Source organism: Staurois parvus, unplaced genomic scaffold, assembly GCF_062004578.1.
Source record: "Staurois parvus isolate SC_StPar_1 unplaced genomic scaffold, SC_StPar_1.0 ptg000636l, whole genome shotgun sequence".
Classification (NCBI taxonomy): domain Eukaryota; kingdom Metazoa; phylum Chordata; class Amphibia; order Anura; family Ranidae; genus Staurois; species Staurois parvus.
Genome location: NW_028318432.1, coordinates 3,411,446 through 3,437,690, shown reverse-complemented (window position 1 = coordinate 3,437,690; position 26,245 = coordinate 3,411,446). Strand labels below are relative to the sequence as shown.

At 42.6% G+C, this 26,245-nt stretch overlaps 1 protein-coding gene across 2 annotated transcripts in view; it reads right to left on the bottom strand.

The window, feature by feature from the left end:
* PLXDC2 (plexin domain containing 2) overlaps positions 1-26,245 on the bottom strand; it is a 696,519-nt gene that overhangs the window by 48,966 nt on the left and 621,308 nt on the right. For both annotated transcript variants that reach the window (XM_089693732.1, XM_089693733.1), the window contains 2 exons: positions 25,434-25,494; positions 7,943-8,090 (listed from right to left, as the gene is read on the bottom strand). In XM_089693732.1, the coding sequence (XP_089549858.1) occupies positions 7,943-8,090; positions 25,434-25,494 (209 nt within the window). The remainder of the gene's footprint in view (positions 1-7,942; positions 8,091-25,433; positions 25,495-26,245) is intronic.

Sequence of the window (26,245 nt, the reverse complement as noted above, 5' to 3'; positions counted from 1 at the left end):
AATGGTGCAAGGGAGGGAAGGCTGGTGGTGCAACTTTTCTCAGTAGCAGTTGATGCAGTAAACTCTAACAGCATTGGAAGACAGCAATTCTGGGTAGTATCCAGATGCTGTGAGGTGGCACAACAGGGAGGATAGCAGCAGAAGCCTGTAGATAATAGGTAAAAACTATTACACATTACACATAAGTAATGTGTATGTTAACTTACTCACCCCCCCCCCCAAAAAAAAGACCTTGGATTACAGTATAAACCTAACTAATCTATCTAATCTTAAAAATGCTCCCTTCTTCCTATGCTGACTAACCTGTGAAATAAAGATGTATATAGTCTGTGTCAGCCAGCACCAGCAGCAGGGGAGAGGAGGGAGTGCTCAACAATAGCTGGAATTCCTAGGATCGGTGACGTCACCAATAAGCTCATATGGCTCATCCATTGTCAGCACTCCCCCCCCCTGCAGCCACCAAAGGCTGACACAGGGAAGCTGGGTCACATGACCAGACTGGAGTGGGCTGAAAATAGGTAAGTATGTACATCTTTCTTACACAGGTTAGTCAGCATATGTGTTAGGAGGGGGGAGGGGCATTTTAAGATTAGTTAGGTTTATCCTGGAATTCTACTTTAACTTTGGCTATAAGTTACAGCACATATACTTATTGTATTTTAACAATCATAAAGCAGATATTAGAAGGGTGGTGTGAATCTGGTGTACAAGAGATGTTTAGAAACTGGCAGGTAATTTTACAAAAGCATACCTTCTATAATAAAAAGCACATTGCTTAGAAATGGTGTATATTAGATTCAGTGATAAATATACCTATATTAATATTTTTTCTTATTTCAGTCAGTTTCTTAAACCATTTGCAAAGGTCAGAACTTCAAAAAAGGAAAATAAAGCTGTTTATTGTACTATCTGTCATAGCAACCTGTTTATATCAGCTATATTTCTTTCAGTACTGTGCATGGTGTATTAGTTTTATTTACAGTGCTGCTAACCTTTCTTCCATATCATTCTTTTATTGCCAATGCTTATTGAAAGAGATCTATCAGCCGCTAAGAGAATGTTTGTATTTGCTATAAAAGCATAATCTGATCAATGCTCTGTTTGCTTTTATGCTTTGTTGTATGGCATATTCATAATTTAAAGGCAAAATAAGACTTGCAAGGCTATTTTAGGTAGATAATAAACTATAACAGCTTCACAGTCCTGAAAACAGCATGACCCTGACTCTCCAGATGTCCTTTTGTTTGCATACATGGTGGTGGATACAGCCAAGAGTCATAAACATGGATCAAGCTTCACCAAAACTTACAGCTCAGGACCACTAGGAACTCTACAGGCTAGTGAGAGCCCAACTAAATCTGTTTAGCTACCACTGGGCCTCAGCATTTGCCATGTGCTGGGGCTTGAGGAAAAGTATCTGTTGAATCCCAGCTGGAGAGGGCAACCTTCACTTAAGAGTGTTGCAGGGGTGCTGGGCAGAAGCTGTCCCTGAACATTGTGAGTAGGACCTTTTACCTTTAGCCTTGGTTATTTAAGTATGAATTGAGTGTCAGACACCATGAGGTACCATTGAAGGACTGTGACTGCTCTCAAACGGACACAGATTTACTTGACTGTCCCCTCCATGAGTACATTTTTGAGGCTGCTACTAAACAGCCTATTATTACTCACACTGGAATTTTTTGGAAGCTGCCTTCCAAGTTTTTTGTGTGCTTTGGTATCCTGCACCCTCATTCCTCATCCCTGAATTTTTGTGGGGGGTCATCATTACATATGCAAAAGTCTCACTCCATGTTGTGGAACTAGAGGGGTAACCACCAATCTGTAACTCTTACAAAGTCAGTAAATCAAGCCTACCTCTTGGCCAAGTGGCCATAAGCATGGATCAAGCTTCGCCAAAACTTACAGCTCAGGACCACTGGGAACTCTACAGGCTAGTAAAAGCCCAACTAATTCTGTTTATAGTTTAAAGAAATTCAATAAGACCCCTTGTTTTCCAACTTGCCAATAATGTAAGTGTCCTAATCCACTTCTAAAAAAAATTCAAAGCTTGAGCAGTGCTAGGGCATCTTGATGAAATGTGGTGGAGTTGTAGTATCCTCCTAGATAGGCTGCTGGAGTGACAGGTAAATTTCTTTCTTTCTGGCTCTTCTGTAGTCATTGGAGAAGCTACTGATTTGAGCTGTTTGCATGTTTAATTGTTTCTTCCTGCATTCTGGAGGCTTCCAGAACATAGAATATTTTTAAGTATCCTGATTGCTAACCTAGAAACTTCACCTAAGGGTTTGGTCTATAGAATTCACTGGAGGGTGCTAGTTGGAAGCTGGAAAGTCTGTAGCTGTCCTGGGACACTGTGATTACTGACCTGAGTTCAAGATTCTGGTGACTGTGTGCTGTCGTAATTTTGGGGCTATAAGTACCAGGGTAGCTCTCTCTGAGACAGTTCTTACAGAGTCTCAATTCTGGCATTTCCCCTTTGTTCCTGGCTTAAAGACTGCAATATGAAGTTCAACCTATTATTTGCCTATCTCTAGTTAAAATGTACGTCTGGACAAAACATATTCAGTACATCTGTGCAATACATGCACCTTTCCCCATGTTTTGCCCTTTTTCTAAATGCTGCATGTACAGAAAATACTTTTTGATCCTACCAGAAAGACAGTAAGCTCATGGACTTTTACTTGAGCTAACAACTATTCCTCTGCTGCGCTGAATTCTAAAGCAGCAATGTCAGTCCTGACTAAATTTTTCCTTCTAGAATAAAGAATGTCTGTAGAGGGGTAGGTGTTCTGAAGTTCAAAAGGGAGAACTGGGCAGTGTTGTCAGCCTATAGAAAAAGTTAGGAGATGAAAGCATTTCTGGCAGATTAACATGGATTTTTCTGTCCTTGCAACATTTATAACATGATAAACATGGGGAAATATGAATGCGATGCACACATATAATGAATATATTTATATACACTATATTGCCAAAAGTATTCGGATGCCTGCCTTTACACGCACATGAACTTAAATGGCATCCCAGTCTTAGCCCGTAGGGTTGAATATTGAGTTGGCCCACCCTTTGCAGCTATAACAGCTTCAACTCTTCTGGGAAGGCCGTCCACAAGGTTTAGGAGTGTGTCTATGGGAATGTTTGACCATTCTTCCAGAAGCACATTTGTGAGGTCAGGTACTGATGTTGGACGAGAAGGCCTGGCTCGCAGTCTCTGCTCTAATTCATCCCAAAGGTGTTCTGTGGGGATGAGCTCAGGACTCTGTGCAGGCCAGTCAAGTTTTACGTGGCCTACCATTTGTTGTATTGCCACTAAGAGTTGACCGGGGAATATTTAGAAGCGAGGAAATTTCACGGATGGACTTATTGGACAGGTGGCAACCTATCACGCTACCAAGCTTGATTCACTGAGCTCCTGAGAGCGACCCATTCTTTTACAAATGTTTGTAGAAGCAGTCTGCATGCCTAGGTGCTTGATTTTATACACCTGTGGCCATGGAGATAGCAATACTTTTGGCAATATAGTGTATATATATTTTTTTTTCTTTCATATTCCCAGACAAACTTTTTATATGGAAAAAATGTATATGGAAACATATTATATGGCCCTAAGTGTATCTAGGGTCATACATTTTTGGGTATAATAGAGCAGTATTAAAACCTCTGTTAGTGTATTTTTTTTTTGCTCAGAGGACAATTTCCATTTTAATTTTCTAGTCCTGATCAGAAGATTTCCCTCACCTTCTGTTTCAATTGAAAAATAGTAAGGGTGAATCTCACAAGTGGAGTCACAGACAGCAATAAAAATCTGATAGAGATTCTAGCCATCTTCTACTCTATCCAAAAAAGTTGGATATAAATATACTTTAAAATAATAATAACTATAGTTTTATAAATATGATGACATGACTGAAAATAAGAAAACCAAAGGCACAATTATTTCTTAAAATAAAAAATAAAAATGCATCATGATGTACAGTGGGGCGAAAAAGTATTTAGTCAGCCACCAATTGTGCAAGTTCTCCCACTTAAAAAGATGAGAGAGGTGTGTAATTGGCATCATAGGTAGACCTCAACTATGAGAGACAAAATGAGAAAAAAAATCCAGACAATCACATTGGCTGATTTGGATAGAATTTATTTGCAAATTATGGTGGAAAATAAGTATTTGGTCACCTACAAACAAGCAAGATTTCTGTCTCTCACAGACCTGGACCTTCTTCTTTAAAAGGCTCCTCTGTCCTGCACTCATTACCTGTATCAATGGCACCTGTTTGAACTTGTTATCTGTATAAAAGACACCTGTCCACAACCTCAAACAGTCACGTTCCAAACTCCACTATGGTGGAGACCAAAGAGCTGTCGAAGGACACCAGAAACAAAATTGTAGACCTGCACCAGGCTGGGAAAACTGAATCTGCAATAGGCAAGCAGCTTGGTGTGAACAAATCTCCTGTGGAAGCAATAATTAGAAAATGGAAGACATACAAGACCACTGATAATCTCCCTCGATCTGGGGCTCCACGCAAGATCTCACCCCGTGGGGTCAAAATGATCACAAGAATGGTGAGCAAAAATCCCAGGACCACACGGGGGGACCTAGTGAATGACCTGCAGAGAGCTGGGACCAACGTAACAAAGGCTACCATCAGTAACACACTACGCCGCCAGGGACTCAGATCCTGCAGTGCCAGACGTGTCCCCCTGCTTAAGCCAGTGCATGTCCGGGCCCGTCTGAAGTTTGCTAGAGAGCATTTGGATGATCCAGAAGAGGATTGGGAGAATGTCATATGGTCAGATGAAACCAAAATAGAACTGTTTGGTAGAAACACAACTCGTCGTGTTTGGAGGAGAGAGAATGCTGAGTTGCATCCAAAGAACACCATACCTACTGTGAAGCATGGGGGTGGCAACATCATGCTTTGGGGCTGTTTCTCCACAAAGAGACCAGGATGACTGATCCATGTACAGGACAGAATGAATGGGGCCATGTATCGTGAGATTTTGAGTGCAAACCCCCTTCCATCAGCAAGGGCATTGAAGATGAAATGTGGCTGGGTCTTCCAACATGACAATGATCCCAAACATACCGCCCGGGCAACAAAGGAGTGGCTTCGTAAGAAACATTTCAAGGTCCTGGAGTGGCCTAGCCAGTCTCCAGATCTCAACCCCATAGAAAACCTTTGGAGGAAGTTGAAAGTCCGTGTTGCCCAGCGACAGCCCCAAAACATCACTGCTCTGGAGGAGATCTGCATGGAGGAATGGGCCAACATACCAGCAACAGCGTGTGCCAACCTTGTGAAGACTTACAGGAAACGTTTGACCTCTGTCATTGCCAACAAAGGATATATAACAAAGTATTGAGATGAACTTTTGATATTGACCAAATACTTATTTTCCACCATAATTTGCAAATAAATTCTTTCCAAATCAGCCAATGTGATTGTCTGGATTTTTTTTCTCATTTTGTCTCTCATAGTTGAGGTCTACCTATGATGCCAATTACAGGCCTCTCTCATCTTTTTAAGTGGGAGAACTTGTACAACTGGTGGCTGACTAAATACTTTTTCGCCCCACTGTATATACTGTATAGGTAAACAGAAAACCAGAAAATCATTAAGAAATTCAGACAGTTTAATTTACAAAATGATTACCCAGTTACCAAGAACTGTGAGCATTAAAAATGAAATTATTAGTGGAGGTGTGCTAATGATGTCCAAGACTCACAGTAAAAAATTACACCCGATGTTCGATAAAAATTATGTTTTTCATACTATTTTTGGAAAGGAGTGTTGGAGCTTTTAGCAGAACACCTAAAGTATGTGTCCTTGCTGTCAGCAAGTGTAGCAATGTTCCCGGCTCTGAGCTCTTCAAATCCAAACGCTAATGTAATTATCTATTTTGAGTCCCTGCTTTTAACTGCTATGTTCTACGCTTAGTTCATGTTCTATTGGCATGTGCACATGCCCCTTTCATTCAACATGTCATGGCCAAAGAGGTAACTCAACAACCAGTGTACAATAGTGTGAAACGTTTCCAAACTAAAAGAAAGTAATAAAATGTCTAATATAACTGGCTGAATTACTGGGTCTTTTCTGCTGAGCCATAGGATTAATATGCCTTAACAATTAAGTGCATGGCAAGTCAAAGATAACTTCATCAACAGCCAAAGATACCGAAAAGAGTAATGCCTTTGCTACAAAATTTTGTAAAATTAGAGATATCACTGATATGTTGGTATTAATAGGCACCTGAAATCACATTAAATAAACTCATAGTTGACTACATGCTAGTAAATCACATCTCCCTCTTCTCAGACAATCATTTATGTATTTTTAAGGCCCTTAAAATCCAAAAAAAGTCACATGATCACTGGTATTGGTCTGTCACATGATCCCTGGTATTGGTCACTGGTGGTCAATGATACCTTCCTGTATTTTTTGCTGCTTAAATGTGTGTCCAAGCATGTTGTGATATCACACATGAAGACCAGGATTCTGGTATCCATTCGGCAGCACCCACATCACCAGGAAGCACTTCACCATTGGGCACCACCCATGTCACCTGGAAGTGATGTGCACATTGCAGGCCAGACCCTCCCATACTATATACTAAAGGAAACTAGTTCTGGTACTGTCACATGACAAGGTAGATTTTTTAAAATTAATAAGTATACTGTAGATTAGCTACAAGAGGTAGAGTGTAATTAAGTGTTCTTGCATGGCAAGACCACTTACTGTTATCTCACATATATATTCTTATTCTTATTATAGCCAAATTTACCACCCTAACTCCTTCCACAGTTTTTACACTACTAAGACAAGTAATATACCGAAACGTGCGGATTGTTCCCGATTGGTGTGCTATTACTTTGTGGAACGTTTCGCAAAATTGTCCACAAAATATCCCCTTTTTTGTGGTGAAATTGGTCCCATAGGAATGAATGGCGCAATGTTCAAAACTAGAGTGGGAGCTGACAAAAGCTATAGTGTGAGCTAAAAAATCAGGACATGATTTCTAAACTGCCATCACTCCCTCATTTTCAAGCCCACCTACACAAATCTTATATCAAAACGTTCAGCTATCCCTGCTACCACTAATAATGTCTACGGCTAAGCCATAGCCCTGATAGTTTTTACAATATGACCATTTGTTTGCAACTCACGCTGCCCATTGACATTCATTGAAACTCCACTCTAGACACCTGAAATTTGAATGGCAATTTCTAAACTGTGACTGTGCCTACATACTATGCATAAAAATGTAGGTCTGGGTCTTGTGATTCTCACAATATAAAGGTCTTCACAGTAGGATTTATAGTTTTAAAACTACAACCGTTTGAAGATGGCAACCGCCAGTGAAGTGAGCAAGTTGGAGCAGTTTGTTTTTAACCGCTCCTCTGCCCTTGCTGTAGAGTGAGTTGCCATAGGAGCCCAGGTGTGTGAGCAGCCAGCAGAGTGACAAAAGCTACTCCGCCCACTCCAGTTGTAGACTACTGGTGGAGGCAAGAACACTTCACACAATTTCCCCAGAAATTGTAGATTTTCTAGTTACTTTTGTTCTGCGGGATGAGCTTTAAAATGTATAACTAGTCAACAATTTTTTTTTCATCTATACAGAAAGTTTAAAGGAATCTAAAATGTTATGATTACCAGCATAACCGAGGGGAACTCTTCCAATGGGGACATATGTTCCAGTGGCAACTATCAAAGAAGTATTCTCCTCCATTCTGGATAGACTTCCTCTCACTTCCTGGTATGTCTCCAGGATAGGAAATGAATGTAAATTTCCCCAATGGGACAAGGGCATTAGGAAAAAAAAACTGAGTTGGGTTTTTATTCCTTCCCTTTGCTATGCAAGATAGATATCCCCATCTATAGATAACACTGATATACATAGCCCTTTGTGAGCTTCACTATTCCAAGAAAAACATTTGCCAACTCACCTTCTGTTGGGAGGCTGCTTGGCAGGTGTGACGTTGTTAGCTTGGTGGTTGTAGTAAAATGTCTGTAGGTTGTGCCATGAATTCCAGAAGTGGTGTGACGTGGGACTTGGGTAGTGGGAAAGAAGTCTTCACATACTTTATCTTTTGACTAAAAGAAGGAAAAAATATGAACTAAAAAGAGCTGTCATTACAAAAGAAAAACATTAAGAAACAAAAATAAGTTAATTAACCGTTTCAATACCGTGCAATTTTACACCTTCCTGCCCAGGCCATTTTTCAGGTTTCAGCGCTCTCACACTTTGAATGACAATTGCGCGGTCATACAACACTGTACCCAAACTAAAATTTTATCATTTTCTTCACACAACTAGAGCTTTCTTTTGGTGGTATTTAATCACTGCTGGGGTTTTTATTTTTTGCTAAATTAACAAAAAAAGACCAAAAATTGTGAAAAAAAAACACATTTTTCTTTGTTTCTGTTATAAAAGTTTACAAATAAATAATTGTTCTTCATAAATTTAGGCCGAGATGTATTCTGCTACATGTCTTTGGTGAAAATAACCCAAATTAGGATGTATTTTTTAGTTTGTAGGAAAGTTATAGAGTTCACAAACTATGGTATAGATCTGAATATTGATCAATCCTGAAGTACTGACAGCCAATCTAATTTCTTGAGGTCCAAGAATGCCAGAATAGTACAGATATCCCCAAATGACCCCTTTTTGCAGAGTAGACAGTCCGACGTACTTCATAAGAGGCATGGCGAGTTTTTTGAAGTTGTATTTTTTTGTCATAATTTTTCGGAAAATGAAAAAATTAAAAAAATTATTTTCACTATTTTTTTTTTTACATACTGTCACCAGTGCAGTACAGCGTCATCATATAACTGGCATGGCGGTGAACAGGGACACTGACTGGTGACAGTATGAAAAAAATATATATATATATATATTTTTTTTAATTTTTTTATTATATTTAATTTTTTATTAAATTTTTTTTTATTTTTTTAAGATTTTTTTTCATATTTTACTATGACCAAAGTAGTACAATGTTACCATAGTAACATTGTACTACTTTGGGGAAGTGATCAGTATTTTTTTTTTTTTTACACAGTTTGCTTATAGCAAAGAATTACTTTGCTATAAGCAAGCATTTACCTGAATGAAATCGATTCATTCAGCTTTTTTTTTTTTTGTGCTTAGCTGTGATTTGGTCACAGCTAATCACATGACATGTGCATGTGATTAGCTGTGACCATTCACAGCTAGGCACTAGTATACAATGGATGGCATCATGAATGAAGCCATCCATTGTATACAACTGTCATGTGACCTGCTGTGATTGGTCACAGCAGGTCACATGGTACCAGCAACAGGAGCCAGTACTCGGATCTGTCATCGGCCGTGTCCGAGGTGCACGGCTGGTGACAGATCGCACTGCTGCACCGCTCTGCATTAGCGCAAACTGCACGTGTGCGGGAGCACGCCAAATGGTGTCCACCCGGAGTGCAGAGACACTTTTGAAGCCGCCAAACGTCCATTGGCCGGGCGGCTAATGGTTAAATAGATTTGAGATTGATTTTATATTTATGAAAATAAGAAATGAGCTTTCAAACCAGACCAGAATGTAAAATGTTATCATATTTGAAGGAAAACTTCTGCAGTTTCTTTTTTTTTGTGTAGCACTACCCTCATAGGTATTGCACCTGACCGCCCTCTCCCCTTATCCGGTCCGGGGGTGTAGGAGTAGTCACACTGTCCTGTCCTGTCAGCGTGGTGGGTTAGTAGCTGCTTTCAGGCCTTTCGCTGGGCTGGCTCTTTCCCTGTTGCTCAGTATGTCCTTCCCAGGAAAGTTTAGGCAGTGGAGATCCTCCTGTCCAGCAACCAGCCTGTAGGTAGGCTTCCTTCCCTTGGGGCCCCCTCCCAGGCTCCACACTCTAGCCTTCTTCTCAGTGCATCTTCCAACCGACTCCCCTTTCTTCATCAGGCTCTTTGATATTTGAGGGTTGCCCTGCTCACCATGCCCAGCCTCCTGCCAGGGGATTGGCCAAGGTCCCTTAAACATGCAGATTTGGGCCTCCTCCCCCATTCCTGTTCCAGAAAGTTCCCAAGTTTCTGGAAAGGTGGGGGGGTTCCAGAAGGCCTGACCTGTAGAACCCCCCAGCTTGTCCTGAGGTGAACTCACTACTTCACTCCCAGGCTGACTCATCCCAGGCTGCTATTCAGCCTCTATATAAAAAAAATCTTACTTAGCTAACTTGGAGGGTGTTACATTTTGGTATACATATGTAAAGTGATCTTGATGCAATGGTGGAACAATGGAAGACATCCAGTGCAGGATTAACAATGCAGCTCCAATGTGTATTCCAATGCTTACATCAAATCTGGTCTATGCCTTCATTCATTATGACCCTGAAGGTAGGCCTCCTTATCCTTACCTGCCAGTGAAATTTGGATGATCAAAAAAGTTGCTCAAATACTGAACTCCTCATCTCACAAAAGATAGCTTTGGAAGTCTGGGCATCAGATACAGAGACTGTATCATAAATGAGGAAATCTTGATATGCAGTGGTATTGAGAAGCTAGAAGATACGGTCACTAATGGAAGGCTACATGTTGGGTAGGCACAACATGGTGCGGTAGCAGTAATTATATGGATGCATTAAAGAACTTGTAAACAGTACAACAACCCAGAGGGGGAGCTCACCACACCAGGAACCTACAGTCAGTGCAGCAGAGAGCCAGCGGTAGTAGGCCTGAGCTGAAGAAAGCGCATGCTAAGGGAGGGGGAATGCAGCCTGGTTGATCCAACTCAAGAGGGAGCTTACGGAATTGTAGATGTAGTCCCTGAGCTTTCCCTACTCCTCTGGATCCTCTTCCTACGATAGTGCTGTCCCTAACAGACGTTTATACTCTCCCTACACTAGCCATTTTGCAAATGCACGCCAAAGCCTGGGAGCAGGAAATTAAAAATACTTTGTGTGACCCAAAATGGTCACAAGGGTCACCTGGATGCAGTGTAGCCAACTGGAACACTGCTCCAGAGGACCAAGGGAACCATAGAGAAACCCAGTTTCTCTTGACTTCCCCTCCAGCTGCAGTACAGCTTCAGTTGACTGCCACCTACAGTGGAGAGGATAGACTGCACCTGCCTATATATGGCTGGCTGGACATATCTTTAATCAAGATAGCCACAGCTAGAAATGCTAGGGGGGGTTCAAAATCAATGCTCAACAAAATAATGTACGGAGACATAGATGGATGGGTTAGTCTGCTCTGAACATTAAAAAATTAATTTAACCACTTCCGCACTGCCCTATAGCAGAAATACTGCTACAGGGTGGTACAGGTGTGCAAAATCACGTATATATATATATGTGATTTTTCAGTTCCGCACTGCCATTCGCGGTCTCAGCTGTCAATCACCGGGTCCTGGCTGGTGATTCCTCGCTGACACCCGGTATCTCCAATGGGGGAGAGACCTGTGTATAAACAATACAGATCTCTCCCCTGTCAGGCACTGCACACTGCTTTGTATGGCTTTGCACAGCAGAGCCGTATAAAGCAGTATGCTTACAATGAAACACACACACACAGCCCCCATAGTAAAATGGCACAGAGTTAACCCTTTGATCACCCCAGATGTTAACCCCTTCCTGCCCAGTGCCATTAGTACAGTGTCAGTGCTTTTTATTAGCACTGAGCACTGTATTGGTGTCACTGAGGATGTCAGTGACACCACGTCAGTTCCCCCCAGTGTCAAAATGCCCACCGCAGTCCTGCTATAAGTTACTGATCGCCCCCTATACTAGTAAAACAAAAAAAAATTCCAATATATATACCACAATTTGTAAACGTAAACCAATTAATTTACACATATTGGGATTTCTTTTTAGCAAAGACAAATAGCAGAATACATTTTGGCCTAAATTTGATTTTTTAATTGTTTTTACTGGACATGTTTAATAGCAAAAAGTCAAAAATATAGTTTTTTTTCTCAAAATTGTCAGCCTTTTTTTGTTTATAGCGCAACAAATAAAAAACGCACAAGTGATCCAATGCCACCTAGCAAAATCTCTATTTGTGGGAAAAAAGGATGCAAATTTAATTTGGGGTATAGCGTTGCATGACTGCACAATTGTCGGTTAAAGTAATGCAGTGCCGTAACACAAAAAATGGCCTGGTCAGGAAGGGGGGGGGGGGGGGGTAAATCCTCTGCAGGGCAAGTGGTTAATAGTGTTTAGTTTCTGATGCTCAGAAGCAGTTCAGTTCGGCGTTCAGCAGTGGTGCTCATTCCCTTTAAGTAGGGATGCTCATAACATTACCTGATATACAGACAATCAACAGAGGAAGCATTTACAAATTCAAAAAAACAAAGTAATCAAAATATGGAAAAAAGGATGAAAAAAAGTCAAAATCACTTTCAGCCAACTATAATAATAATGGTGCAAATTGTGCACCTACTAAAAATACACCATATAAAAGAGAGGGAAATCTACAGATGGTTATTGCTAGCCTCTTGCTGAAAATACTAACCAGCAGGCCTTTTCTGTGCTACTGATAGAAACATGCAGCAAATTAATAATGAACTGAATCACAAATATTTATATTCAGCCAGACATTGCACCTTAAACCTCCATTCAGATAATATGACAGCACAGTCCACTAGGCACACACCACACGGCCCAGTGAAAATGTAATCTAACACACCTGGTCAGCCCTCTGTTTCTATGTAATACAAGTCTGTGTAGTGCTGCCCCGCAGGAGCCGCTTGGTAGTTTTGGTTCTCTGTTCTTCTGCCTCACCTCAAGAAAAACCTCAGCCCCACTGACACACCAGGTTAAGCAAGTGGATACTTCACTGCTACTAGGAACACAAATATAAACACCCTGCAGTTCACACAACTAAGGTTCAGTATCAAAAAGCAAACATCAGACTGGTTAGTGGTAAATGAACCCAATATATTGCCATGGGATGCAGTAAATAGCAGTATGCACATACATGAGTAAGTAAAGGATTAGGTCAATCATAGTTCCCTAGACCACAGGTGTCAAATTGGTGGCCCTCCAGCTGTTGCCAAACTACAAGTCCCACGAGGCATTGCAAGATTGACAGTTACAAGCATGACTCCCAAAAGTAGAGGCATGATGGGAATTGTAGTTTCGCAACAGCTGGAGGGCCGCCAGTTTGACACCCTTGATCTAGACAATATGTTTATTGTAAGTAACGGCATTAGACAACAGTAGCAGCATGATAATCAATGCTGCGATAACTTCTCGATAACAGGAGGCTATATACAGTTTAGAGTGCACTCTATATAAATGGCAGCAATGGCATTTAAGACTCCCTAAGAGGTAATTCTAACTATAGACAATAAGCAATGTTCTTGTGAAGCAGCTATCTGAGTGAGCAGTGTTTAGCCCTAGTTCTTTGGTCGGCTAGCATTGGGGCCCAGTTATTATGGTGGTGCACAGTTCCAGTAAAGTCTTCATGCAGTTGCAGTAACTAATGCTGTTAGTCAGAAGGCCAGTCCCTATGTGCTCAGTCTCTGCTAGCAGCAACAGGTTAATGTCAGCAGTGTCCTCTCATCAGTCCCAGTGATACAGCAACAGGGGTCTCACTGTTCAGATGTTAGCTCACTTCTTGATCTGCCTGGAGCCACTCCAGTACTCAACCCCTTCCTGCAGGCTTGTGGCAGGTTAACGTGCACACAGGAGCAGCGATGTTGTCAGGCTCCGCCCAACAGGATCTCTAGTGGTCCACAGAACGGGGTTCCCCAGGACCCGGAGTCTAAGTCCCAGTCTGCCTCTTCACCAGAGCCCCTGATGGTGGGGATGGACTTGATGCCCGACTGGAACCAGGTCGCGACCCCTGGGTGCACCCAACTATGAGGTTACGTTCCCAGGATGAGCCTGCTGTAAGGGGATGACAGGTCCGAGCGGGATGGATGGATGACTGCCGGAGTGAGCGTGGTCAGACTAGCCGGGTCGGTAACAGTGGGGGCAGATGCGGTACTAAGCAGCAGACAAAAGGGTGGTCAGGTCACACGCCGGGTTCAGTAACAGAGGGTCCAATAGTAGTAACGACAGGCAAGGAATAGTCAGGGACGAGCCGGGATCAGAGCAGGAGAGGGTCAGCATAAATCAGAACAGGCAGAGTTTGGCAACAAGGAAACGTACTAGCAGGAACACAGGAACAGGAACAAGACCTTGCGGCAATTTGGAAATGCACAGGGCAGATTTAAATAGGGCGCCCTGTGTTTCCATTGGTGTGGCCGCGATTGCTAGTGCGCATGCGCGGCCGCCGCCGCGATCTCTGTGTTCGCCGGCCAGGAAGAATCGGCGATCTGCGCATGCACGCGACGCTGAGCGGCCGGGATCCCTGACAGTGCACACCTCAGTCTCCTCACAGCAAAAGAGGAGACCATTGGTATTTAGCCTGTGAAAAATACATCTCTCTCTCTTTATACCCAGTACTGGGAATTGTAGTCCATTAGTCCATAGACTCACATAATAAAATTACTTTCTGAACTTCATCTCCCATGATTCATTGCTGCCAACCATCAAGTTTCTTGAGCTCCTTCTTCATGTCAAATCCTCCTGGTTAGAGAAGGTAAGGATGTTTATCCATTCAGCTGAAGTCCATTGGAAGCACAGAGAGCACTGTAGCACAGCATCCTGAACAGGGGCGGACTGACAACTCATGGGGCCCCCCGGGCAATAGGGGATCATGGGGCCCCTGTGTCCTTGCCCAAACTCAAAAAAGCCTATGAAAAAGGTACCAGGGGCATCTCATGGGGCCCCCTACTGACCCCGGGCCCTCAGGCAGTGCCCGAGTTTCCAAATAGTCAGTTCGCCCCTGGTCCTGAATCGCTCTCTGTCTCTAGCCAAGCAGCTGGCTACGCCTGTGTTAGGGGGATGGGCATGGCCATGGCCATTACTCACTATGCTAGTGCAGAATACTAAAGTGAAAACACATTTCTGCTACAAGTATTATAAGACATTTTGAGAGAAAATTAACCAAATATATTATATTACAGAACTACAGGGCTACAAGAAAAAATATATTTGAGACTTCAGCTGGATCAACTTTAACCCCTTGACACCGATGTAACACAAATATGCGGCCTCACAGAGTTGGGCTTTTTTCAGTGGGGCTGCATATTTGCGTACCTGTCTTTGTGCACGGCGAGCTCCCAGCACAAAGACTGTGGTGTCACTGAGAGCACCGGGTCCCGTTCTAAGGATCAGTCACTGTACAGCCAGGCCCCCTTGTTTTTTTCTCTCTCGATGAATGGAGGAGAGAGATACATTGTTTCTCTCTAACTCCTTGCATAGAGAGAAAAAAAATTGTTTGTAAAAAAAAAGATAAATAAATATTAAAAAATAAAAGAAAAAACACCTAGATCAAGGTGATCTAGTTCAGTGCCAGGGTAAGTGTTTGGGTCAAGGTCAGGGTCAAAGGTGAAGGTCAAAATGTCAGGGTCAAAGGTCAGTATTAAAAAAAATTGGTGTCAGTTAGTATCAGTGTCAGTGTGTTTTAGGTAAAAAAAAGACAAAAACAAAATGCGCACTATTGTTTCTGGGCTGTACTAAGGGTACAAACAACAAATAACATACACATATATGGTATCGCTGCGATTGTCAAGAGCTGGAGAATTTATTTTGGGTTGTTCTTTGGTGGTAGGTTATGGTAGTAACAAGAAACACAAAGCTAAATAAAAAAAAAATATTTTTTTTATTATTTTGGGACAGTTTTCCTTTGATAATAAAAAAAATCAGGAGATATCCATTACCATTTACCACCAAATGAAAGCCCAATTTGTCCTGAAAAAAACAAGGTATAATTCACCTGGATGTACAAAGTAGTTGTGATGATAAGTACGGTTTCACTATCACATGTCAACATTTCAAAATTGTGCTTAGGCATTTAGATTTGTTTTACCCTTAGGCGTGAAGGGGTTAAGCTTCCTACACAGGTCTACAAGACAGAAACACCTTTCAGCAGCAAAGTGTCTTTACACCTTCCTGATAAAAGGGCCAGAGTAGGCCAGGAAATGCATTGGTGGTGTTATATTTCATTGAATGATCAATAAAAACTCTGAATTTTATACTATTTTAAGGGGATTGTAGCCGTATTAGTGCATTTCCTCACTCATTATCCAACAGTTTTATGACTTTTAGCTGAAGCTTGACTCCCTCTGTGTGAGTGTAGTATCCCCCCCCCCTCCCTCGCTTTGGCTGTATCTTATCTCTAGCCTCTCTTCTTTTTTTTTTTTTTTCTTCATCTCTTCTAACATTCTGCTGAAACTTTGTGATTTGTACAGTACTGCTTGGACCTTGAAGAAGGGGACATACCCTGAAAGCTTGTCCTCAAAATTGTATGTTAGTGCAAATAAAAAAAGTACAGTACTGAATTGATACTATTTTAAGAAAACTTTGCTTCTGCTACTCCTACGAACCATATTTTCAGGTAAAGCTTTTTCAGCATTTCATCTTTACACTTGCTGGGTTAGATCGCTACATACAATTCCCTGTCTGCTCAGGATCAGTTGCTGTGCAGCATCTCTGATGAACACAAAATCCCATCAGTGGAGACCACTGCTGTTTTAAAGCTACAATCCAAAAAGATGAAATGTATCTGTACTAGGAAACAGCAAAATTGAGCCATTTGCCATTTTGCTGAAATGAGTCACTATAGAAGACAAAATTCAGGCACATATAAAAGGAAAATGAATGCAGTCTGTAACCATTATTACATAATTAAATATGTCAATGCAAGTAGTCTAAGTATGTGAAATTGACGTAATATTACCCCATTGAAATCCCTGTAGAGCAGAGCTCATACTGGAAGAGGAATAAGCAGTAAAAGGAGCCAGTCAATTGTTCTGCAGTGCAAGAAGCATGCTGATAGGAGGAAAGAGCAAAGTGACAGAAAAAATTGTATCACTCTACTGTTTCTTCTGCCTCTTCTCACTGTCCATTCGCAGGGAGGGGGGAGGGACAAGACTTTGAAAAGTTACTTAATTGCAGAAAAGCAAATTCAGGTCTTCTATCCTGCCAAATATGACTGTGCTGCATGGCACAGCTGTGTAAATCAAAGGACTAGAAGGATTAAAATAGAAATCTTTTGGCAGGTAAAACTGCTCTCATGCATGCATTGCAACCGTGTATTTATCTCTTTTCTAGGAATTCTGCTCTTCCCCCGGTTCACATATATGCGGCTGTGCGGGCCGCGTTTTGCACGGGCAAGAGAGCCCATTCATTTGAATGGACTCCCATCCCCCGTGACATGCAGGGAAGAAGTCCCTGCACTTGTTTGGAAAACACAGCCTGCAGAGGAACCTCAGTTCCCAGTACAGTTGCGTTTTCCAGTGCGGGCGGTGTGCCATTAGAACTAATGGCATCCACCAGCGGGTCTTCATTCCTCTGTGCAGGTGGTGTGGCTGCACGGATCCACAGCGGCACTACCCGCATAGGTGTGAACCTAAGGTTAAAGTGGAATTAAAACCTCCTATCCTTTACAGCCAAGAAAACTGCCATCTTGAACAGATATGACACCAGATGTTTGATGGTTTGACAATTTGGGTGAGAGCACAAGCAACCTTGGCAGCTACTGTTTATGGCATGTGCAGGGCGGGCTGACAACTCATGGGGCCCCCGGGGAATAGGGGATCATGGGGCCCCTGTGTCCTTGCCCAAACTCAAAAAAGCCTATGAAAAAGGTACCAGGGGCATCTCATGGGGCCCCCTACTGACCCAGGGCCCTCGGGCAGTGCCCAAGTTTCCAAATGGTCAGTCCACCCCTGGGCATGTGTTGAATGTAACTGTTTAGGGAAACAGTAAATCGATGAGTTTAGCTCTGGTGGTTGTAAACCTCAGACATGAAATATGAACAAAGATAATCCCTCTATAGAGTGTACTTGTCTCAATTAGGAGCATTTAAGGCTACGTTCACACTAGCGTTGTGTGCAGGTGGTCGAAAGGCGTTTGGGAAGCATTTTTACCGCTTCCCAAACGCCTCGGACAATTCTGCACATTGCAGCACATGGTGCTGTTCTAACGGGAGAGTTAGCATCGCGTCACGGCACGGCAAAACGGACGCCTCTGGTCGAGTCAGGAGGCGTTGAAGCCTCCTATTCTAGTCTATGGTGCCGCTCCGCAAAAGCCCGGTGTTTGTGGGGCGTTTGCAGAGTGGTAACACCATTCAAACTTCATTGTAGGCGTTTGTAGGGCATTTTTAACGCTCGGCAAATGCCTAGCAACCGCTGCTAAACCGCGCATGCGGCATTTGCAGAGCGTTTGCTGAGCGTTGAAAAACGCTCCGCAAACGCCACACCAATGCTTGCCAAACGCTATAGAGGCGTTTGGCAAGAGTTGGTAAAACAGTCAAGTGTGAATGAGCCCTTAGTGTCATTTCTGTCTGCTGCCTCATTCCTCTGCTATCTGAATGAATCACTTCTGACAAGTTATCCTGATACCAAGAGAAAAAATATGGCAGGGGAGGGGTGTCCAGCATATGGCCTGTGATTCACAGCCTTAGCTCTGTTACCATTTACTGGGTGGAGGGGGGGGTATCCTTTCTCTCCAAAAAGCTCTTAGCGCTCTACTCACTGAGCTCTGCAGTGTGCAAATTCGGCTCTCCACTCCCTGTTTTCCACAAGCTCAGACAAGCTTTATAAATATGACACTTTGAACGGATATAAAGAAGAAAAGACTACAGAGAGACGATACAAGTTACATTATGTAGGAACATTTGTTTCATCTTTGTGTATCATCTGAGGCCAGTCACTTCACTGGGTTTATGTACAAGTTTACATCCACTTTAACATGGTTTTCAAGGGTGCAAATGGCTTTAATTGGCTTCTAATGGTTAGAAAAGCTAATTTATTTATCTTTATTTTTAAACTTTTTATTATTGACATTGTCAAGTGTTACTGGCATGAGTTTGTTTATCAACAAATACATGTGACCACCATGTCAGTGCCAACATGGGATCACATGGCTTTGTTAGAAACAGCCATGTTATTTTTTTTTTTGGAAATGTTGACCTTGACAGTCTGAATAGAAAAATGTGAGGCCAATTTCAGACAAATTCATCAAAATCTGGCCCCTTGACAGCACCTCTTATAATGAAATGCATCAGGGCGGAGCCTGTGCTGACGTCATCATGTCTGCTTGACATAGCAGTGTGTATAGGGCAGTGGATAAGGGGGTACCTTCAGTCCTCCTGTGCAGGCCCCAGGCCAGCAGGGGGGGGCCCAGGCAGTTGGGCAAATTGGATGTGGATAGGGAGGGTGATTGGGGATCAGTTACAGCAATTGTCCCCTCCCCCACACTGCACCCATCACCCTCCCTGTACACCATGCTTCCTTCCCTGCTGTCCAGGCCCCCCTGTGTGCCCCAACTCTTGTAGTGCTGCCGTATTCCCTCCCTTTATTTCCACTGGCAGCTGTGAGCACACAATAGGATTCTTTAGAATGGAGAACGGGTCCAGTAAATATGTCACATTTACCAGCTCCTTCCTTTCCTGAATGAACACAATAAGTGATCGGTACCAATCGCTCACTGTTTTCATTCATAGCTTTTTTTTTCTTTTTTTTTTTTTTTTTACGTGTCTTACATGCTTTGCTACATTCTAAGTACCTTTCTGTTACAAAATGAATAAATCTAGCGGTTTTACACTGTGGAGTTTATGTGTTTGCTCCGTATTATAATGATGACATTGGCTGAGCGGACTTGAAGATTACATCTAGACCCTGTCGAATACTCATGTGGTTTCTGGTCTTATATGTGGTGTAGAGGACACCAGGGATGGGTCACCCGTGCACCCAGACCTGGACATATCCAAGGGTGCGTTTGGCACTGCCCAGTTACAGGATCCTACTTTGATCAATGCTCGAGAGCAGATTTTGGTTGTTAATGGGGTACCATAAGTGCCTGTTGCAGATCAAAGGTTTCCTCATTTTGCGTTGAATAGGGACTTGCTTTATTGAGTGACTGAAAGCCGAGGGGAAACTGTAGAGCAATTGCTGGTTCCCCAGCCTTGGGGCTTGTTCACACTTGACTAAAAAGCCATACCAAATTTATCATGTATATGATTTTTATAAACAGTTTGTGGCGCAGACAGATGCCTCAAGTGAGGGCTTAGGAGTGGTCTTGTTTCAAGTGGTCAATGGGGAAGTGCACCCAGTAGGAAACTGACGGCGCCAGAGAAAACCTATGCCGTGGTGGAGTGAAAGTGTCTCACTGTCAAATGGGCTCTGGACTCTTTGTGGTACTTTCTGCTAGGCAGGAGGTTTGCCTGGTGTCAGACCATGCCCCAGTGACCTGAATGAGACAAAACAAGCATGCCAATGCCAGGGTGACAAAATGGTTCCTTTCTCTCCAGGAGTTCAACTTTGGAGTAGAGCACAGACCTGGGACACAGCATCATAATGCCGATGCCCTCTCCTAAGTGCATTGTCTGATGTCAAATGGTGCCTCCAACACCTCTGTGTTGAGGCAGATGGGAGGGGGGGATATGTACAGGACGCCAGGGATGGGTCCTGGATGAGTGCTATGTGGCACCAATATTTGGGTTATGGTCCCTTTAAGGGGAAAGAAAGGTGTGTGTGCTCAGGGGTCTCACCCGCCATGGGCGAGGTGTTCCAAGGTAGTCATGTAAAGGAGAGGACTGACTCATAGTTAGCTCTGTATTAGCAGAGACGTATTCGGGAACCCAGAATTTTGGAGGTTTGGAGTGACATTCGAGCGGAAAACGAACCTCCACTCCTGACTACGGGAACTCCAGTCCATAACGGGTTAAGCAGCCTCCAGGAAGTAGCACATAAAACAAGAAGCTCTGAATATCAGGTGTTGGGAGTAGACGTTTTGAGAGAGAACTGTTGGAGTGCTGCACATGTGCTGGGAGCTGACAAACAGCCAGAGTTGGACTCTGCTAACCTTGGGGTAAATCCCCCTGAGGAGCTATACCCCTGAATATTACAGTGGTTATTCTGAAGGTTCCCTAATATATATTACATTGAATGCTTTAGACCTCTTATTGTATGGGATCTTTATGTCTGGTAAGCAGCTGATGTTATTTATGGTGGTGGGACTCACAAGGTGTCTCAGAAGATCTGAAGTATCATGGCATGGAATGGACTTTGATAATTACACTTTTGTGTGTTTGTACATATTCAATTATTATTTCAGTTAAAGGTACATTTTTGATATGAAATAAAAGATTCTGGCACTTTCAGTAAAACAGAAAAACATATACAGTGAAACAGCAAACAAACGCTAGCTTTAACTTAATGTTACGGAGAACAAATTTAAGTTATGCGTGTGAAATGTATGGTCAATTCCATTATGCGGCATTATGCGGGGTTAAAGTGTTACATTATCTCTCCCTGAACTGTGCTTCCATTATGAATCCATTAGTGGTGAAGAGTTTGAAGTATTCACTTTGAGCCTCCTGTACAGAGCAATGGGTCATACGTGAACGCTTTTAGTCTGGAAAAGGTACAAAAAATGTATACAGCAGTCTTGGAATACAAATGACGCACTCCAGTATTCGCTAACAACCATTTGGCAAAAGCCAACTGATCGTTAATTACGGTAGTTCTCAGGCAGGACTCTATTTTTATGGACGTCAAAACAAGAAATAATTAAATGTCCATTGATTTGAAGAAACAATGCATTGAATGCAATGGTGTTCAAAGGGACAAAGTGTTAAAGAATTAATTATATTGGAAGCATAGATTCTTTGTATATATTTAGTGGAAGAAAACAGTAATAACACTCCACTTCTATGTAAACTGCATTATCTTTTCATGACGGGGTAATACTCTTATTTTTACGACAAGGTCATCTTAAACCAGAAATCCAACCAAGAACAAGATGAAAATAAACAACCCATGCAAAATATAAAATTACAAAATCAACTTTTCTGCAATATTCAGGCTCAATCCAGATGTTTCCTTTGCAGTACTTTATTTTGCAGCTAGATGTCCTCACTCTGATGGCCAGCATCATTCAACCCACTTTCTCTGAGCCCATGTCATCCTTGGCCAACCCCAGCCCGTGACTGGACAGTGAAAAGAGAAGTAGCAAGGAAATAAGCTCATCTGTCTGTCACTCTGCTCTGTCCTCTTTTCAGCATGCTTCTTGTCAACAAATAAAATGATTGGCTCTTTGTTCCTCTCACACTACAGTCCTGCTGTACTACGAGAGGCTGATAACAGATCAAATTCAGGGACTTTCACTGCCTGTATTTACAAAATACATTTAATTATATATAATTACAGAGATGCAGCACTGTATGTCCTTTATATCTGTGTGAAGTTTGTGTTTAATAAAAAATATATTGCTTTTATATTGAGAAGTTGTTGAAATGGCTAAATAAAATGGATTATTTTTATATGCCCATATTTATAAAATTATTAAAGCATAACCCTCAACAAACAGCTAAATATACAGTTTAATATCATGTATAGTACACTGCTCAAAATAATTAAAGAAACACTTTGAAAACACATCAGATCTCAATGGGGAAAAATCTCATGCTGGATATCTATACTGATATGGACTGGGTAATGTGTTAGGAATGTAAGGATGCCCCATCGTTTGATGGAAATGAAAATTATCAACCTACAGAGGACCGAATTCAAAGACACTCCAAAAATCAAAGTGAAAAAATGATGCAGCAGGATAGTCCATTTTGCTGAAATTTCATTGCAGTAACTCATAATGGTACTCAGTAGTTTGTATGGCCCCCACGTGCTTGTATGCATGCCTGACAACATTGAGGCATGCTCCTAATGAGATGATGGATAGTGTCCTGGGATATTTCCTCCCAGATCTGGACCAGGGCATCACTGAGCTCCTGGACAGTCTGAGGTGCAACCTGGCGGTGTCGGATGGACCGAAACATGATATCCCAGAGGTGTTCTATTGGATTTAGGTCAGGCGAGTGTGGGAGCCATTCAATGGTATCAATTCCTTCATCCTCCAGGACCTGCCTGCATACTCTCACCACATGAGGCCGGGCATTGTCGTGCACCAGGAGGAACCCAAAACCCACTGCACCAGCGTAGGGTCTGACAATGGGTTCAAGGATTCCATCCCAAAACCTAATGGCAGTCAGGGTGCCATTGTCTAGCCTGTTGAGGTCTGTGCATCCCTCCATAGATATGCCTCCCCAGACCATCACTGACCCACCACCAAAACGGTCATGCTGAACGATGTTACAGGCAGTATAACATTCTCCACAGCTTCTCCAAACCCTTTCATGGCTGTCACATGTGCTCAGGGTGAACCTGCTCTCATCTGTGAAAAGCACAGGGTGCCAGTGGCAGACCTGCCAATTCTGGTGTTCAATGGCAAATGCCGATTGAGCTTTGTGGTCCTGGGCAGTGAGCACAGGGCCCACTAGAGGATGTTGGGCCTTCAGGGCACCCTCATGAAGTCTGTTTCTGATTGTTTGGTCAGAGACATTCACACCAGTGGCCCGCTGGAGGTCATCTCTATTGTACAGCGCTGAGCAAACCCTTTGGCGCTATATAAACTCGATAAATAAATAAATAAATAAATTTTGTAGGGCTCTGGCAGTGCTCATTCTATTCCTCCTTGCAAAAGGAGCAGATACCGGTCCTACTGATGAGTTAAGGACCTTCTACAGCCCTGTCCAGCTCTACTAGAATACCTGCCTGTCTCCTGGAATCTCCTTCATGCTCCTGAGACTGTGCTGGGAGACACAGCAATCCTTCAGGCAATGGCATGTAAAACTAGTGAAAAACAGTCAGAAAAGATGAGTAGGGAAAAAGATGTCAGTGGCCTCCACCTGTAAACCATTCCTGTTTTGGAGGTCGTCTCATTGTTGCCCATCTAGTGCACCTGTTGTTAATTTCATTAACAACAAAGCAGCTGAAACTGATTAACAACTCCCTCTGCTGCTTAACTGACCAGATCAATATCCCAGGAGTTTAGTTGACTTGATGCTATACTCTGATTAAAAAGTGTTCCTTTAGTTTTTTTGAGCAGTGTATATACGTTTTTACTTGCCCAACTACTGTATATCTAATTGTGTTCAGCAAATCTTGTGATTTATGTTGCTTAACACACACTTATTTCCTGTTTAATAATTCAGGGTCCTATATCACTTATCTTCCTCTAGTCTGCTATTTATACGAGTCAGCACTGTCACCTCTGTCCGGAGAGCTAGGATATGATCTAGGAAATAGTGCAGCTGAACAAAGAAGAAGCAGAGATCATTCTGGCTGTGCAGTGTTGTAGAGGTATGTAAATCGTAAGAGTGAATGTGTAGAGGAGCTAATCAGTAGCCTACTAAGGGCAAGGTGGAATCCCAAGTATCGTAGGCACTGTCAGTTTGATGCCCTCCTCCAGTGTGCTTGTCTGTATAGTTTCCATGCTGACTTCCTTCAACAAAGCTTGTAGCCAGCAGGGAGACTTGGAACTTTTTATCTGTCACGTATGTAGCTTTGTTCCTGCTGACCTTCACTGTAAGGAGGCACAAAACCACTGACCACCAATTTCAAAATGGGCACTACAATGACCACCAGTGTAATGAGGAGTACAAAACTGACCACCAATATAAAAAGGGGCACTACACTGATCACCAATTTAATGGGGGTTACAATGACCCCTAATATAACAAAGGGAGAGAGGACTATACTGAACTATACTGACTGCCATTGTAATAGAGAAGGCAAGCTACACTGATCACCAATTTAATGGGGGAATATTCACACTGGCCCCCAATATAATGGAGGTGATGGACTGCACTGACTACTAATGTAATGGAGGGGGCCACACTGACACCAATGTAAAGCAGAAAGAAGGTACTCCACTGACCACCAAAGAAAACTGAGGGAAGTACACTGACCACCAATGTAAGTGAGTGGGAGACTACAATGAGGACCAATTTAATGGAGGGGGGGGGGTAAACACTGACCACCATTGTAAGGGGGAGGGGGGAACTACACTGGCCATAAATGTAAAGGGGGGGGGAAGACTACACTGCCTCCAAATGTAAAGGAGGGAAAAGGACTTTATTGACCTACAATGTAACATAGAGGGGGGGGACTACACTGACTACCAATGTAATGATGGAGGGCGGGGGAGGACTACAATGACCACAAATGTAACAAAGGGAGGGGAATACCAATAGGAGCACTACACTGACAACTAATGTAATGGAGGGCGGGGGACTACATTGATTACCATTGTAATGGAGGTGCGCACTATACTGACCACTAATGTAATGGAGGGTGGGGGACTATGCTGACTACCATTGTAATGGAGGGGGGCAATATACTGACTGCTAATGTAATGAAGGGGCTGGGAGAGGACTACACTGACCACAAATCTAAAAGAGGGAGGAGGACTGCAATAACCACCAATGTAACAGGGTTACTACACTGATCAGTTGTAATGGTGCAGAACATGACTGTATCTAGAAAATAAAGAAAATTTTCTGGCTCACATTACCTCATCCGGACATGCGTTTTCTACCCAGTCTTGCCGGTGACGATCAAATCCACTTGAACATCTGTAAAAAAAAAGACATGTAGAATGTGATGCAGATACAATATATGCTTGAATAAATACAAGAGATTGTTCCTGATTCAATATTCTAGGTAGTCCTCAGTGCTCAGATGTCCAAAACAATCAACTGAACTGAAGAAGTCCCTCAGCTGCTAGAAAAATACGCCCTCAGGCAAACAATAACATACAAATAGGACCAGAGCTTCTATAATCCACTAGCAATCTTTCGTTATTCACCAACATGCAAGACTCTTGTAGTAATTTTAAACTCTCACTGGAGTATATGACCCAACATGAGTAAGGGTCAAATAAAGCTCATATGTTCTAAAGCAAATGTGTGTGATGTCTTCTATCTTCTCATGTGTTCTTTAGATTTTCCTGCCACCCAAGGGAGTAACAATCTGGGACTGATAAGTATTATCTGGATACTGCTATAGTGATTTTGAGGATTATCAGCTGGCCTTTCGGGCTAAAAATGGCAGATATGTTTTAGATGCTTGATTGTGGCAAATATTGATCCTTCTAATGTAAGCCCCCATTGCCCTATAAAGAGGACTATCTGTATCGCTGGTGTGCAAAGGAGGTTTTGAGGCTTCACTGTTTACAATTTGTCACCTAGATGGAGGCGATAATTTGGCTTTGACCCATTTCTGTGATGGACTCACTTGTCCTCCTCCAGACCACTGCACCTGGTTGGATATCTTGGGCACCACCAGCTGAAGTTTATATTGTGGAATGGATCGGGGAGCAATCGG